Genomic DNA, 19,028 nt, shown 5'->3' with positions numbered 1-19,028 from the left:
ATAATATACAATTTTTTTCTTCATAAAATTCATAGTACTTACATTATAGTATTTGAAGGAAAATTGATAGTATCATGATGATGAGTAGTATGGTTGTGAGATTATGAGGGTACAGGGTCAGTACCCTAATTGCAACTTACACATTGAGTTGGTAAAACTCCCCCACTTTGTCTTTTGGATGGGTTTTTAATTAGTGGCGAGGGAGATGAGCAAGTTGGCAGGTGTCCTTGGATAGACAGGAGACAGGTTTAACAAATAAAACAAGCATTTATTATATTACTTACAGTTATAAGATACAGGATGCTACACGAAGTTCAATACATAGAGAGGTTATATGCGGCTACTTGCGATTATACAGACTAGTATTTTACAAGAGTGAGAGAGAGTTTGCTGTCTGCTGATATTTACCTCTAATGTTGGAGGAGAGCTATATGCAGCGATAACAGTCCTATATGGAAGCATTGGATGTCCTCGATGTCTTCTCGCTCGGGACCGGATACCAAGATAAACACCAATACCAAAAACAACTCCCAAGCTTCCAGTGGCTCACACTTTTATACATTTAACATGAGAAGTGAGTCACATGATTGTCTGATGGTTTCATTTCAAGTCACAGGTGTGCGATGACTTGCATTTTTACTGGGTTGTTTCGTAACATGCTAACTTTCACATCAGATTGTTGACTTTAGCGGCAACATCCTACCCGATTCTCCATGAGAACAGTTTTTTTTCTATAGGGGATATTTACATTTTGGAAAAATGGTTAACATTAATTTTCTTTCAATCCCCTTAAAAATCTGCAGACTCACATAGTTGAATTTGGTTAATTTGAATTTTGACCAATTTGAATTATTGGATTAGTCAAAGTCTAATTTTAATACAAATTTCAAGGAAAATTAGTGTTAAAAAATTTGAGAGAACTATGCCTTTTATGTATAAATTTTAACTGTATGTTAATTCTAGATTTAATATAGTTCATGGATTATCCAAAATGTATGTTTTGTAAACTTCTGGGACATGGGAAATATGACATTTGAGTCTAGATAGATTATTACAGAGTTGTTTTTATGGTGTCTAAGCATGGACCATACAAAATATTATTATTAGTTCAAAAATTGAAGTTGTTAAAGGAGTGGAAAAGAAAATGATATTACCAGAGAATATGGAATACTGAAAAACACTAGAAACTTAAAAAGATTAACCATATTGTATATTAACGTTGAGCAATTTATGATGAGAAATGTGTATAAAATATTGAAGTTGCTGCAAATCTAATTAATATTGCGTTTTCAAACAAACCTTAAAAAATAAAAGTTAATAAAATGACTACACATTATAAGTGTTCTTGTTTTCGTTATGAATAGTGTTGCCACCTTTTCAAAATTGCTGACCTGGATGGTAGGTCAGGTCGTGTTCAGTAATGCAGAATCCTTGCTAAGTCTAGTTAGAAATGCGTTCAACATTGCAGCATAACTACTGTTTGACTCCTCCCACCACTAGCTTCCTTTATCTATTCTTAGCTCCGCCCACTAAGCCACTCAGAATTTTAACTTATGTGTTCTGTTTTACTGAACATGGCCCTGGTTTGTTCAAACAGGAGTCCCTGATGCATGCGCAATGTTATTTTACCATGCAAAGAATAACATGCACGCCAGTTCTAAACCAGTTAGGGACTTGTGTAGGAGCAGCTTAAATTAAGAAATGAAATAAGAGCTGAGAAGCAAAAAGAAAAAAAAAAAGGTTGACAGGTTGCTACGAAATCCCAGATAATGAATTAAAAACCGGACAAGTCGCAACACTAAAACATAACTAATGAGGAAAAAATGTTCATGTAATTAATATTAGCTATTTTTATAGAAATAAAGTTAATTTTTATTATTATGTGTACATGCATATGTATATTTATTAATTTATATATATTTCTCTACATTTATTTTTAAATTATTACTATTTAGTCTAATGTACGTGGGGGCTTCAAAAAGTCCATAACTAAAAATTGTTTGGAAGGATTTTGATTTCAATGCACCTGAACATTCTTGTCCCAACGTGTTATAACATATTCAAACATGAATCCTTAAATGCAGGTAAGAATGCAGCACCGCAAGTTGGAAGTCAGGCACCATTTAAGCAAATGGAATCCACAAAATCAAGACCAGAACAAACATAAAATTCATGGTGAAACTTGGTTGGGAGAATAGGAAAATCATTGACAGTCTGGAACAAGTTTATCGTGATAATGCTCCAAAGAAGTCAACAACCTACAAATGGATAAGTCACTTCAGAAGTAGAAAAACTAAGATTGAAAATGAGTCCTGCAGTGGCAAGCCAACAATGTCAATTTGTGAGGAAAACATCGATGCTGTTTGTGACTTGATTGAAAAGGCTAGATGAATAACCACTGAATCGGTAGCAGATACACTCAATGTCTCCATAGGTTCTGCGCGCACAATTCTTGTGGAGAGTTTGGGACTAAGCAAGCTTTCTGCTAGATGGGTCCCTAGGCTGTTGCGCCCAGATCAGCAGCAAATGAGGACAAATCTTTCAATGGAGATTTTGAACAAGTGGGATGGGAACTCTGAAGTATTTTGGCAAAGAATTTTGACGGGATGAAACATGGCTCTACCAGTACAATCCCAAGGACAAAGTTCAATCAAGGTAGTGGCTGCCACGGGGTGGAAGTGGACTAGTCAAAGCAAAATCTGAGTGTTCAAGAGGAAAGGTCATGGCCACTGTCTTCTTGGATGCAGAGGGGATTTTGCTAGTTGACTTCCTTGAGATCAAGAAGACAATTACATCTGCTTATTATGAAGGCATTTTGAGAAAACTGTCCAAAAGAATCTCGGAAAAATGCCCTGGAAAGCTGCATCATTTCATTCTCTTTTACCACAACAATGTACCCACTCACGGTGCTTGGCAAACAAGAGCTGTGCTACATGAATTTGAATGGAAAATCATCCGACATCCCCCTTACAGCCCTGATTTAGACCCATCCAACTTGTTTTTGTTTCAAAAGTTGAAAAAAAAAATCATTGAAAAGTACCAATTTTCCATCAGTTGAAGGTGTAAAAAGAGTTGCCCTGACATAGTTCTACTTAGATGGACTGGTATCAACCTTAATGGAGCATATGTTGAAAAATAAACATCATAACTGAAATCGTTTTTTCACAACTCTTTGAAGCTCCCTTGTATTGCATGTAAAAAATGTTTCAATTATTTTAAATTATTACATGAAACAGCAATTTCCATATTTATTGCTGTGAATGTTGTATTATTTCACTAAAAATGATCAAAAAAAGTTATGTTTTTCTAAATGTTTTGAATGTAGTATGAAAATGATTATTAAGTTTAGTAAATATTAAATTTTAAAATTTGCTTGATTTAATTAAATGTATACTATTTGAAATATTTTGTTTATAGGAGATCATGAAATTCCTTTATGGTTAAATGAAAATGAAAAATTACAACAAATTCTTGCTACTATTAATAAAGAGGTAAGCCATAAGAAATATATGTTTATTTTCTTGTTATTTGTTTTCACACCCATACTTAGACACATTCAGAAACAAAATTAGTGATATGTTATTAATTTTATTTATGTAATCATTTCTCCCAATTATTTTTATCTGTATTGGAAAGTTTAATTTGAAGATCAATATTGATTAAAAAGAAATATTTCAAATCATTTATAGTAGTAAATATTTTTGCTGTATTAAAATCAAATCAACCTGTATTTCAATAGAAACTCAAGATTGTAGCATTGGCTGCATTAAACTGTTTATTTATACTATCTTATACATTAAGAAGAATCTTTTGTGATTCAGTTTTAAATTATAATGCATATAAAATTTATGATATATAATTGACAAAGTGATTATTTTCAAAATTATGTTAAGAATGCTGGTTAAAGTGTGTGATTACTTATCTCTATCGTCATAAAAATGGGTTAAGGAATATTATATCTTAAATGAGAAACACTAACCACATTATTTCTTTTGTTGAATAGAATGATAATCCTTTAACAATTCTTTGAGTTTTAAAAATGCTTGTCACAAATAATATTGATTCACAAAAATGGCTTAAAAATAAGTTGAAAATAACATTGACATAGTTCTTATTTGAAACAATATGACATTTAGAAATGGATTCTTAATGAACTAAAACTTTTTCTCAAAAACGGTTAAGATGATTTTTTTTCTTTGATATACCGTATTTACTCGCATATAAGATGACCTTGCATATAGGACGAGGTGTGACTTTATAAATCTAATTTTATTTATTTTGATCTTAAAATTAGAATTATATTTAATCACATTTAATTTCAAGTAAAGTATCAAATGCACATAAACTTTAAATGCAAAACTTACTGGCATTTTAAAGAAAAATCTTGTAAAATAGACAACATAGTTTGTTCATGTAAAGCTGGACAATCGGGGACCGTTTTTGCGAATTCTTAACAGTCAAATCCACTCTGTTGATTACATTTATGAGTTTCTCCGAATTCTAATTTTCAAATAATCATTGTTTTCACGTGGAAATGGATAAAAGTTATATCCAGCTCTCCTGTGATTTTGGAATTCAATTCAAAAGCTTTGTTTTCCCTATTGCTATTCATCTTTACATCTGACAATACACAAGTATTTTATCTGGGTCATTCTTATGTTTCTAAATACAAGAGGGTAAGCATCCGGTAAAAAAATGCAGATACATGGTTCACAAAAATTATTGCAAAAATGCAAAGAATCTTTCGCTCACACGTATAGGACAACCTACGAATTTGAAGCAGTGAAAAATGAATAAAAACCTCGTCTTATATGTGAGTAAATACAGTATCTGTAAAATACTGTTTTGATTTATGCTGAAGTTAGAGATTTCTATACTTATTTGTGTTTAACCTGAAATGATTGCAGTGACAGTCCATTTCATTGTCTTCAATTGTTTTTTGAAACAAGTCATAATGATCCATCATTTTAATAAGTTTCATACTTAACAAACGAGCAATAGAAACACGTGCTCATTATTATTGAACGGTGTGCACCCAGATGTAATACACACTTTTAAATATACATTTATAAATGCCATTATATTTCATGACTAAGAAATTTTACAAATATTAGCAAGATCTCTCATCTTTTCTGATTTTCCTATACTTTGCTTGGCTATAGGTTATAGGTATAGCTATATCAGTTAATTTAAGCATTTCTTTAAACTGCTTAAGCCATTTATACATTTGACTATTCTTTGTTAATGCTTCATAACATTTGCTTAGGGACTTTATCTTATTTGGAATGCCATAAAGAGTGGATAATCCGTTACCTGCAGGTAGGGAACATGATGACTGTTCAGAAAATTAAACATTGTATTTAGTAAAAGTGTCATAGTTTGAGTTATTGGACATTGTTCACATTTTTCAATGTCATGGTCACGAATCAAGGATTTTTCCCAGTCTGTTTTTTGAACACGAGTCTTAGAACATGTATCCATCAAATGTAAACTGCCATTTTAGTTTCATAGCATTTTTTTTTTTTTTAAGAACAAAAAATAATTCAAACCAAAATTTTTGTTTTTTTTTTCTGGTGTAAAAAAAGTACTGTAATTATTAGTTAGTTTGTCACGCAGGTTACAGTACTTTTTTTTACACCAAAAAAAATTTTAGACTTGGTTTTTTTAGAACAAAAAATAATTCAATGACACTAAAATGGCAGTTTACGTTTGATAGAACATGTATCCAAGACTAGTATTCAAAAAACAGACTGGGAAAAATCCTTGATTCGTGACCATGACATTGAAAAATGTGAACAAGGGAGTACATTTTCCAAAAAAGTAGAAAATGTCCAATAACTTAAACTACTAAACATTATGTTTAGTAAAAGTGTCATAATTTTCTGAACAGTCATGATGTCCCCTATCTGCAGGTAACGGATTATTTACTCTTTATGCCACACCCTGTATATATGGGTCTCTTGTTGAATTGCTCATATTCTTGTCAATATAAATATGTACTTAGTTAAGCTTTTTCTGATATATAACATATTTGTAACCATATAGTGTGGCCTTAGTGTTGTGGATGTGTATCAGAAAGGGGACAACCAACAGTTGGGATTTCATTGGAATTCAAAGTGTTCAAAGAGTAAACAGCTCCTGTTGAGGTTAAGTGTTAATTAAAGAATACTTAGTATGCCACAGAAAATTGCAAACTAATATATAGGAATCCTGGTAGAAGCTAACAATAGACTGAAGCATTTATTGTGTTACCAGATGAGTTACAAATGTTGACTGATAATAAAAGTTAGACTGAAGCATTTATTGTGTTACCAGATGATTTAACAATTGATTTTACTGTAGCTTTGATAAAATATTCAATTTAAACATAGAATAATTAAAAATCTAGCATTGGAAATCCTATTACAAAATAATTGTTATTTTTAAGTATTTAATAATTGCAATTAGTATTAAATTGATTAAATAAAAAGTATCTAATGAAAGAAAATCTTCAGTATTAAAAAAAATTCTTCAAAAGTTGCAATAACACTAGAACAAATATAAACTATTAAAATGATTCTTAAATAAAATTCATTAGAAGAATGATTTTGTCATGTACTAGACATACAGTAACAGAACATGAAAGTAAGTACAAAAATTATTTGCCAAATAATTTTATGTAAATTTATTCAGTAATTTTAAGTCTAAATATAAATGAATGTAATTAAATTTTATTTGTTTTCTGATCAATTACTTTTAACAAACCTTGTTTTATGTTTTTATTTTTTAGGGAAATAAGCAAAATCCTGAGGATAAGAAAATAGAAAAATTATTAAAGAAGACATCTAGAGAAATTTATAAATTGAGGAAAAGTCGCAAAAAACAACCTGATTTAAGTTCTTTCAAGTGAGGAAATATAAATTTTTATTAATTACTTTCTACACTAGAAAAAAAAAAAAAGTTATAATTATGACATTTACTGTAATATATTAAAAAATAAACTTTAACAATTCTAATTTATTACATTTCTATTAATCTAATATTTTCCTCGAGGTTAAAATTATTGAAATATCTGATAATACAATTTAGAAATCATTTTGCATCTTCAATATAATATTTTCCTTATTGATAAATTTAAATTTATTATATAAAATATAAATTTTAAACAGTTTTTTTTTATTTGTGGAAAATGAATAATAATTTCTTTAGTACAATATATAGAATAGTTTTTAATATAGAATTGAAGAATTTAACTCTTAACACTGAAATAGAAAAAACAAAATTAAAACATTTTATATACAGGGTGATTCAAATCAAAATTCTCAGAGTATCTTTGAGATTTAAAGTTGCAGAAATTTTAAAAAATTAATAACTCAAACTATTTACAATAAAGTGATGTGGTTTTCAGAGAAATGCTTAGAAAGAAGTGGGATTTTTTTTAGGTGTAATAAAAATCCTACTTCTTTCTAAGCATTTGTGAAAACTGCATCATCTTACTATAAATAGTTTGCAAGTTATTAATTTTTTTAAATTTCTGTGACTTTTGAATCACCCTGTATATGATTTATATGAAGGTTGGAAAATATGTAATGATCACAGATTTATTACATGGAACAGAAAAAAGTATAGCTGTGCACAGTTTATAGTCCTTCAGTGTGGGTCACCTGTATTGTTCGAGCAAGATGACCTATTCCCATTAACGTGGAAGTTTGTTGATGCCATTAGCAGCCTTATTTTTGTTGATATCTGCTTTCAAGCAGTCTACTGCCTGTGTAATGTCCTGGATGGTGTTGAAGCAATTTCCACGGAGAAGTTCCTTCATTTTAAGGAACGATTCAAAATCACATGGACTCTTGTCTGGGGGTGGTACACTTATAACACACTTCTCAATCCCCATCTATTGAGCAGGCTCTTCACTAAGATTGACACATGGCAATGGAAATGACAGGTGATTCTTCAGGAAGTGGTGTTATTTCATAATCTGTAACTTGTGCTGCATATGTTCCAAGAAGTAAACATGGTACCGTGCATTCTTGGTTTGCCCTGGGCCATTGTGTGTTAGGATAACATCTTCACAGTTGTACACAGCAATGATCATAATCTTGATGTTAGTGGGATTCTGCCAGAATTTCTTTTGTTAAGGAGAGCCATAATGTTGCCATTCAGTGGATTGATGTTTCAATTGAAGTTTGTTGGACCAAACCCAAGTTTCAGCTAGCATAATAATGTGACATAAAAATGCTGGTCCTTCATGCTGATAGCACTCCAAATGGAGATGTGACACTCACTGAAATTTGATTCTTTACATACACAGTTTTTCCCACAATGTGCAGGATTGTCATGTTAGACAGATTGCTTTCATGATTTATCTCACAAATTGTCCATCTCCAATCATTCAACAATGCAGCCATGGCTTGCACCTGTTTTTCCATAACACGTTGAAGATGCCTGGGATACTATTATTTTTTTTATTTTTTTGACAACCTTCTCTGAATGCTTTTACCCATCTTAAGATGGTGCTCTATGGTAAAGCAAATTTGTATAAGCTTCTTATAATACAGCTTTTCCTTGAATCCCGTTGCAACCTTAATTTTTCAAGCAACATTATTGCTCCAACTTATAAAATACCATTTTAGACTGATCCATCTTGTCTATGTCACTTTCTTGTTGCTACTGCACAGGTTTCTTTCAACTTTAGACAGGAGATATCTTGCATACAGAGTAATAGTTGTAATTGTCATGAGCACATATTTATAATGCAAAAATAACAGCCATCATTTATTTTCCAACCCCTGTATATTAAATCATAGTATATGAATTTAAAAAGTACATTAATATTTATTACAAAAATATTTAGAAACAAATTATATTTTATTATGATGTTATATAATTAATAAAAAAGTAATGATGATGTATTTTTTTCAGAGAAAAAATGGCATTTTTTCTTCATGCAAATCCTGTGTTTTCATCCATGTGTAACAAACATTCAGAGACAAATTCTGAAAATCAAACAAACTGTAGAAGTAAATGTTCATCACAACCTGAAACTGAAGGTGAAAGTTATGTAAGTGAATCTGACGATGGTAAGAAAACACAAAAATACGAATACACAGTTGATCCAGAATTAGGAGTTCAGGTGTGAAAAATGTTTTATTTCTAAAGTTGTGATTCTTTATTTCGCACATCTCTTGAAGTTGTGTGCCATAATGGAAGTGGCCCAATAACAAGATGGCATCACTGTACAAGAGACAAGGAAGACAGAAGAATTTTTATATTGAACAAATAAGGTCACTTTGGCATCTCATTCTATTTGAAAGTAAAAAAAAATCTCAGACTCATACCTACCGTCCATTTTGAAACTCTAGCATCTTCATTTTGCCATTTCCATCTTGCCCAAGTGCCAATACTTAAAACGGGCAGTTGTTGTACAACATTCTTTATTTTCCTCACTTGTCTAGAACTGCCATGTACATGTAAGAAGAAAGAGTTGTTATTATGTATTAGATTGTTGATTTTAGAAGAATCTAGTACGAATTATATTTTGTATTGTGTATGTGTGTGTGTATGTGTGCGTGCATATGGAAACTGCATAAGTTATATATGCAGGTGTGCGAGAAAAGATGTATCGGGAAGAATATCACACAAATTAAGTTTGACGTTCCACATAAATGTGGTTGGATTATTGGTTGCTCAAGAGAGTTTCTCTTGTTTTACTATTGGTAATTGATGTTGCCATTGAATGATTGTGTTTGTTATGTCCATCACAGTTGGACTGTTGTATGGATAAGTATCATCTCTAAAAGCCTAATAAAATTTTGATATGGTATGCATGTATTATTTATGCAAGAACTGTTGGAAAAAATCTCTCAGTCTTTTTTAATATTATTTTTAATGCATGAACTGAGGTAGTATCATGGTTTTAAATCAGAAGAAAAACATTAATTTGGGAAATGATTAAAATTGGAGAGATTACAAAATACAATGTTGGAAAGGGTTGGCAAGGGAATTATGAACTAACAAAAGTGTCGTTCATATCCTGGAACCACTTACAAAGTATAATTAGTGGTTTTTATGTTATCTATATAAGGCGTGTAGTTTTCTTTTCCTGCAGAGCAGAGAATTGTTTACCATCATGACCCACCTGTATCTACTAACCATGTTTATCTCATCTCAGTAATTGTTTCTGAAGATGAGATTATATAAAAAAAAATCATGTGCTTGCCTTTTGTATGTTATTTTAGATAAAATATTGTTTTGTATAATATTGATTCTCAAGCTTTTCATACATCTTGCAGCTGTAATAGCAATTTGCAGCTGAAAAATAAACTATTTTGAAATGTACTTTGTTTCGTTATCTGTCTGTCTGTCGGTAAATAATGAATTCAGAATTCAGAGGGAGGTCGATGAAAACGGGCATCATTTAATCTTAAATTACTGTATTAGGAAAAATGCTAAATTTGGGAGCTAAAACAAATTATTTTGGCTACCGAATTTGATTATGGTGCCAAGCATGAATGTTTTTTTTCTGTTGATCATTAAATCTTCATTAAATTTTAAAATATACAAATTGGAAATAGAAAACATTCTTAAATTCAAACGAGATTATCTTACCACTACGAAAACATTTTTTGATATTTTGTGGCTTTTCTCATGGTTAGTTCACATTGCATTTTATTATTATTTTTTTTATTCATGCCGTACTATGGTTTTTAAAACTAAATTCTAAGACCCCGCTTAACGCTAATTCGATATTACACGGTCTGCTGAATCCTTAAAATAAGCTTAAAATTTACGCCGATTTAAATTATCTCAGCATTTTATTGATTCGTATACAAATGCGATTATTTACGAACACCAACCAATTAGAAAAAGGTGGCAAAATGGTTTACTTTCTTTAAATCTATGTTTATTTGGTGCAATTTTGAAAAAATATAACATTATGGATGCCGTAGGCAATATCGGCTTGGCAAGAATTAACTGATAAATGCACGAAGTGTGAAAGAAGTTATGGCTGGAAGTATCCAAGAATTCTCAACGAGAAGAGCCTATCGCTGAATTAAAGTAAAATTTGTTTATTTTTGGTCGCGTGTTTCCCTATCCACTCTGCGTTAAAATGGTCTCGTTTAGCGCTTTGTCGTCTAGGAACGCATCCCCCGCGTTAAGCGGGGTCTTACTGTAATTACAAATACTAGTGTTAATTTTACCAAAGTATATATAGTAAAAGCAAATATACATTTATTAAATTTAAAAAGCACGTGTACTTCAAATTCAAATTAGTTCATTTTGTTTAGAATTTTGTGTATTTTGTAAATAGCTTCATGCTTTCGCTTTAAAAACAAGTATTAAAGATTTAAAGTTTGAGGGAGGTCGATGAAACTTCACAAATATTAAAAATTTTACATTCATTTGAAAGCGAAAAATATATGTAAGATGATGATTTTAAATTATATAGGAGGCTGTTGCATATATATTTATATATATAATAATGAAGGGGTCGAAGGAAAAAAATATTTTTTAAAAGGGTCGCTATATGAAAAAGGTTAGGAATTTAGTGTCCCCCCATCCCGAAACCCGATAAACACAATCAAATGTAGAATTTAATCACGATATGAGCAAAACAAAAAATCAAATGTTAAAAGTTTATTGAAAAAAGTATTGTTATTAATGGTATATTAGGCTACAGGAGTGAAGGAAATCTCAATAGTTATCAGAGTTACATCATATACTGCTCGTGTTTCCTTGTATTATATTAGCGTCATACTATAAAACTGCGATAATAGCTATATAAGAAAAAGCAATTCCTCGCCATATAAAATACAGTAACACAACTAAATATTGACTTTTTTTAATTACCTTGAAGTTTCCGACCTAACTATATTTCAGACATCATAGGAATAAAATAATGGTAGCATCAGACAGTGTCATCTTTATGTGGACTAATAAAACAGGTTTTCCCGCCAATTTGCATAATTCGCTTGGAAACATTCAGTTTAGTTAGACTTGCATTAATTTGCATCATGTTCGCCTCTTGCAGGACAATGCATCAGAGCACACGGCTGCCATTGCCATGGCTGATATAAGGGAGTGTGGGTTCCAGAAAGCTTACTATCCGCTACATCCTGGATCCGGATCTTAGTGATTATTATATCTGTTTCTAAAATTCAAAAAAGGTCTTCGTAAAAGTGATGAAGAGGTGCAGGAGTCAGTTTACGAGCATTTTGCAGACAAAACTGCGGACTATTTTTTCAAGGGTATTGAAATGCTAATTCCAAAATGTAATAAGTGTGTTGAACTGCCAGGAGATTATATTAAAAATGATATCATTGTTTTATACCTATAACATCTAAAACATAGTTAGACCGGAAACTTTTATCGCCTAACACACAGTTTCCATAAAACTGAACAATAATTTTAAGTTATGGATTTCAAATCATGTTGGAATGCAAAACTTAAATTTCTAGATAGCAATTCCAAAGTGGGGATACAGTACAGTACACTTCCCTTACACAGCTTTGTTTCTATTAGGTTTTTACAGATGTTTTGTAACTTTTTCTGCATCTGTGGACGGAATGAAAAATTCTCATTATAAAGGATCTATCGAGAAAACGAGTAACAATCGAACAGCAAAAATCATTATGAATACCCAGAATACAAGGAACACTACAGGAATTGGAATTGTCAATTACTGGTGTGTTTCTTGTATTATTTGTTTTCTTCAGCAAAATTTATGTTTATGACTAAAGGATGTATCGAGAGAACGATTAACAATTGAACAACAAAAGATTCTCATTTTTTATTTTTTTCAAATACTTTTAATGAAGCAATTTTAATTACACGGTTTTTAATGAAATAATTGATTAAAAACTGAATTTAGAATTTTAGACAAATGAAATTTTATGCTGCGTAGTATACTTTAACTTACACTTAGCTTATAAAATCTGTTATAAATATGTAACCTAAAACAAGCAGTAAATGATATAACTTTGGAAACTGAAGATTTCCTTCTCCACTATAACATACCATTATTAACAATACTTTTCTCATCTTTTATATTAATTAATCACTCAACTTAACGATTTTTCGACGTTCTTCTCTATTAATGCTTAGCTCTTTTGTTTCCTCGAATAAAGCTGTTGTTATTCTTTCAAGCCTTGCTTCTGTATACAAACGAAACTAACTTGCAACGTGCTCTGTCTGTTTGTGTCGAGTGAAGTATATACGGTATGTAGGGCCAGCTAAGGGCCTATATATTTTAAAACTCTTTTTGCCCTGTGCACTAAGAGGGCCTTTTTTTAGCAAGTTCATTGTGGGTTTAATCAGGCCATAATGGGACGGCCGGTTGGCGAAAAACGGGCTCGATATATGCGGATTACCCCCCGAAAAATTCCTGGGAGTTTGCGCTTAAAATACTATTGCTCTCGAACAGAGGTGCTCGCAGACTATCATAAAGAGGGCACAAATTATAAGAAAGGGCATCGTACATTATGCAAGGAGCTTCAAACTGATTCGACGTCGGATCAGCGCTCCCTCAAGGTAGTTGCACTCGGGTGTAACTTGGCCTCGAAAACAAGGAATGGGGTTTTGGTCAACATACGACAAAGTTGCGTGGGTCAATGGACACACGTCGTTCATTATTTTCTTTTATATTTGCAGAGTAAGCTAGAGTCAGGAATTTTCTGTTGTTTGAGCACTCTTGGGGATTAGGAAAAGGCAACCGAGACGAAAAGGGGGTGGCACTTACCCCAATGTATGGGCGCCCCTTCTCTCGAGTCTCAATTTTATTAATAACTATGGAGAAATTTTAATAGAAAATAAAATACAGAGAAATAAATTTGTATGTGAAGAAAGATACGAGGGAAAAGTCAGAAAATATTGAAGATATAGCATTTTCACTTAATATGGAATGTTGTCTGCCTAGCCAGATATACCCTACACACGTACATTTTTAGTTGCATTTTTATAGATTCCATCGTTCGGGCACCGCAGCCAATAGGAAATCACCATATACAAAATACCGTATATAACGAACGACTGGGGTGCCCGAACAGTTGGAATTCACGAAAATGCATCTGACACCTTATCCTCCTTATCCTACCGTCAATTATCTAACTTGCCGAAATTCTTTCATTATAAAAGCTTTGAGTTATATTATCAACTGATTATATAGTATTTAAAAACATTAAAAGAAACTTGAAATTAAAGAGACTTGTAAAAGACATTTTAATATTTAATACGATGTAAGTTGAATGTATATAATAATAAAAACGCCCCACACAACTACAAGTATATATTATTTTGGCACTGCATGAAAAAAATAGAAAACGTTTATCATCCCACTGGCTTATTCTATAACACCAAAATTCCATAAATGAGTCATCGGTTTCCATTGCTGGAAACTATATCGATGGCATAGGAATCAAATAGTCTTTAAAGAGAAAAATGACATCTTTAACTGATAAGTTAGAAATGCTTAGGAAATCAAGAGTTAGAAATTATTTTTTAAAATAAAACTGTTCCAGTGTTAGAACAATGAAAGTTAAATAAATATAGTATATACTTTAATATCCAGTTTTTAAGTTAACATTAACAGCAATATTTACATAAAACTATCCAAATTTTATTATAGTCATGAATTTAATGTAAATGGGATAACTTAGTTGCTTCAAAGCCTAACGCTAAATCAGCAAGCATCTTGTTTCTTGACCTTGCAAAAAGCTCAGTCTGCTAGTGATGTAAAAATATACAACTCTTGCTGTTATAGCAATTCTGTGCAGGACATTTTCACATACCACTTGCTAGAAATCCAGCGATTCTAAATTCATGTGGCCTCTTCGTAAAAACCGACGATTTCTGCCCATTCTCTTAAAAAAAAAAAAAAAAAAAGATGATCTAGAGCGGAATCGATTGAAGTAACTAAAAACAGTACAAAAACACTGTAAAATACACATGTGCTAACGCAACTCTCACCAATTTCACATGTTTATTTTTATTTGTTAAATACGAAAGAATGATGAAAAGTGCCGCCTGTAGAATTCACGACTTATCAAAACCCAACGTTTAATGTAATTTGTTAGCAGGATTTCGGGAAAAAACACATTTATACATCATAAGAGATTTTTTTGATGTTAAATCTCGTCGTACAGCTGAAATTTTTCATTCTTGACAATTGTTTTCTATACCACAAAAATTAGCTTATCTCAGCAAAAAAAAATTAGATATTGAAAAAATAGAAAAATCCAGCAGTGGGTCACGTAATTTTTCCGGCTGTTATAAGATTTGTTTAAAAATTAACTTTTATATTTTAAATTATAATAAATAAAATTGTGTGTCGCGCCATCTGTTAAGATATTTTATCATAAAAAACCTTTTTATATTATGAATTATTATAAAGTAACAAAACGCTTAATTTTGAAGGTAGGGATGAGGTTTTTTTTAATGTAAATGTTTTCAGTAATAACGAGTAAAATCGTCATTAATTAAGTGCGATTCCTTTCGAGATATGCTAGGTGACACACACACACCCTCTCGACCTTTAATCACCAAAATTTAATAGCATCAATTTCCCTTATATTCAAGCTACTACCATGCTAAATTGTCATTTTTATGTTATGCTTTATCGATATCTTCTCTCGTTTCCAACGCTAAGTTCAAAAGAAAAACAAACTTTCTTTCACTCACAATGTGGAGGTTTGTACTACAGTGAAGCTACTTCCGCTAGTAGGAACAGAGAGCTGCCACTCTATGGTGAGAACAATAGCAGCTCACCAACCATATTTTCTAGTAACCTAGATACAGAAAGTACAGCCATCTTAGCGTTGTCTGCTAGAATAGCCGCCATTTTGCACCAAAGTCTCTGCATTATACTTAAAGCCAGTCGACGGAAATATAAGAAAAATGACGAGTAATAACAAAAGTTTAAAAGGAGTAATTTTGTTATATTATAATTAAAAATCTCCATTTAAAAAAAATATATTTGTTTAAACTCACTACTAGATTAAAGTTAAAATTGTGAGTGGCACCATCTGTTAAGAAATGTTATTAATAAATAAGTTTTATATAAATTAATTATTATAAAAAGGTAAGAGAGACTTTTATAATAGGAAATTTTGAGGATAGCGACGAATTTCTAAAATAATTATAAATGCCAATAACGAGTAAAATTTTCACTAAGTCTCCCACTTTTAATTTGACACGATTACAATACTCTCCCGTGTAATGTTATAACAGCCGGGAAAGTAAAATTATTAATAAAATTTTATGATTTTAAGCCGTTCTGCTAATGAAGAAAATAGTAATTATTTTGAATTTATGAGAAATTAACACTGTCCGGATAATTAGAGAAAGTAGTTATAACGACGGCCATAAAGTTCATAACGTATCAGAAGGGTGAAATAACCTCCAGAACTAGATTTAGATTTGTGGTCCTAAGCTGTAAGAAATAAAAACACACTCTTCTACTAAATAATAGTAAATTTAAAAGTACCAGCTGTAATTTGTTTATCTTATGTACAGTACAAATCGGGCTTTGGTAAAGCCATTCGTATCATGCACATTCGCAGAAAATTTTCAGGAGACAAATAATTACATCAATAAATTTCTATTTAATTTTTTGGGTTTTTCCCCGCAAGTACAGTAATGTATGATGTAAGGTTACACATTTCAATCACTTTTACGATTATAATTTATGGAATTTTTTACTCTACAGAGAGGGCATTTGCCCTATTTACCCCCCTCCGTGAAAACCCATTATATATCCTGGATCAGTGACGCCCAAACTACGACCCCGGAGTGAAATTCGGCCTGCGGTACACGTTAATCTGGCCCGCAATTAAATTTGATCCATCACAACAAATGATAAAAATAAACCCCTATTTTTTTGTCTATATGAAATGTAAAAAATATTTATGGCCCGCCTTCATATGACTTATACCCAATTTGGCCCGCCATCACTGTTCTAGATGGAGGAGAAGGTGGAATCCTACCTCTAAAAGAGTAGAGCAGCTGGCATGAAAGTACTGAGACTATTTAATTACATGTATTTGTAAATAATATCAGAGATACTGAACAATAAAATCAAAGTGACAGTGAAATTAGCTTATAAATATTACAATATTTCAATGAATTGCTTTGATTGTAACGAGAGTGAAATACAATGCAGTAACTAGGCACGTGCAATGGAACACAGACACAGGGCCAAAGACAAAGGGGACTCTACAATGGGTGTATCAAAATTGATCACTATTGTATTTTTATTTTCAAATTTAAAATTTTGCTATTATTATTTTTTTTCCAATAAGATTTCTAATAGAGATTGCCATTCCTTTAATTCCCTTTAGATATTACCATTCATAATTTAGGTTATTACTAGCTATAAAAATATATATATAATAAATATTAATGTTAAAACATAATTAAAATCATATATAATAACTATAAAAGCTTGATTTTTATATATATTTTATAAAACAGTTATTTAAAATTATTATTATTATTATGAGTAAAAAAATTTGAGAAAAAAAGGAAAAATTAAGTTATTATATATTAAAATAATTTTAAATTGATCGTATTTTATATTTATTTTAATCAAATGTGTAATTTTTAAAAATATATTACAGTAATTCACTCTTTTATTTTGTTTATTTATATTAGAATTTTATTAATTAAATATTAATTAAAGATTTCAAAAGAAAATAATTAAAATAAATATGTGAATATTTTTGTATATTTTTACAATTAAGCAGAAGAGTCCCGAAGGACAATTGATATCAATATTAATAATTAATAATCAACGAAGAATTTCTACAGATCTTTAGTTATATGATAATTACTTGAAATTAATTTTCGGCATGTAAATCATAATATACAAATGACAACCTTATTCGTCCCAATCGTGTAATCTTCATCACCAATATACGATTATTCTGAAAGCGTATTATAAATGTTATATTCCCGTAAATTATCATCATAAATGACGAAAATATGAGTTAATATATTTAATAAAACGGTTTTCTAGTCATTTAATTTTCCAGTTTTATAGAAGATACCTTTTTTTTTTTTTTTTAAATTGTTATAATATAAAAGCAGAAGAAAAATTTATACTTTGTTTATGTTCATTGAAAGAAGAGTTTTACAGATCTAAGAAAAAAGACTGTGCGTAACTATGAAACTCCTCTCCTTAACACAATAAACAGTGAGGTCCTCCGCTAAATTCACTCTGTATAGGCCTATACTCTTTCAGATGATTATGTATAATTAGTTGTTTAATATTAAACAGTTTTCTGCAGTGGTGGCATTCAGAAAATATTGAATTATAACTTTTTTTTTTTTTAAGTAAATTAATAAATATTTAATTTCTGTATAAAATTAAGTATTTGTTTATTAATTTTTGGGCATTTTATAAAAATTATTTAACAAATAATATTAAATATCTTAAAGCAAAGTTAGTATAGGACTGATAAAAATTTGTAGTCTTGAAACTATTTGTGACTGTATTGCAAATGTTACAATTGCATGTTAAAGATTTTATAGCCTTATTTTACTATGCTATTGTAACTTTAGGTGAGTAATCTGTGCAAAAAGCTGCTTCGAGAAGCAATAAACAAGCAAACTTTTAACATATTCATTCTGAAATGCTTATATGGCTTTAAAATTATATTAAATAATTCAAATTAAATATGAATTTAAAGCCATCTAAATGTGATTCCCAATCTTTTATTCGCAATTTATTGAAAATAAACACCTAATTTTGAATTTAGAACAGTTATATTATTTCATAATTTACTATTAAGGTTTAAAACGATGATAATTATAAATTAATTATGATTTTTAAGCAATTTTATTCACTATATCCGAATTTTTTATACGTGAAGCAAATTCAAAATAGATTTAATTTACATTTATTAAATCTTCCTAAACCTATATAAACGAATGTTAATAGATGATAATTCTTTCATAACATCCCGCCTTATTATACAATTTTGTCGTCACTGTTACGAAATCACACTCGATTATCTACCATTCATTTAATATTACTTTATACCATAAAAATT

General features: G+C 30.5%; 1 protein-coding gene across 4 annotated transcripts in view; it reads left to right on the top strand.

Annotated features, from left to right (window-relative positions):
- kibra (WW and C2 domain containing protein kibra) overlaps nt 1-10,320 on the top strand; it is a 68,073-nt gene extending 57,753 nt beyond the window's left edge. For all 4 annotated transcript variants that reach the window (XM_067270198.1, XM_067270195.1, XM_067270197.1 and 1 more), the window contains 3 exons: nt 3,418-3,491; nt 6,770-6,885; nt 8,905-10,320. In XM_067270198.1, coding sequence (XP_067126299.1) covers nt 3,418-3,491; nt 6,770-6,885; nt 8,905-9,121 — 407 coding nt within the window. In that variant the 3' untranslated portion in view covers nt 9,122-10,320. The remainder of the gene's footprint in view (nt 1-3,417; nt 3,492-6,769; nt 6,886-8,904) is intronic.
- Nucleotides 10,321-19,028: the final 8,708 nt, after the last annotated feature.

The sequence above is a fragment of the Centruroides vittatus genome, unplaced genomic scaffold (genome assembly GCF_030686945.1).
Source record: "Centruroides vittatus isolate TY-2023 unplaced genomic scaffold, ASM3068694v2 contig_364, whole genome shotgun sequence".
In the NCBI taxonomy this organism is placed as follows: domain Eukaryota; kingdom Metazoa; phylum Arthropoda; class Arachnida; order Scorpiones; family Buthidae; genus Centruroides; species Centruroides vittatus.
The sequence above is the reverse complement of the archived record's forward strand: the minus strand, read 5'-3'. Positions and strand labels throughout refer to the sequence as shown.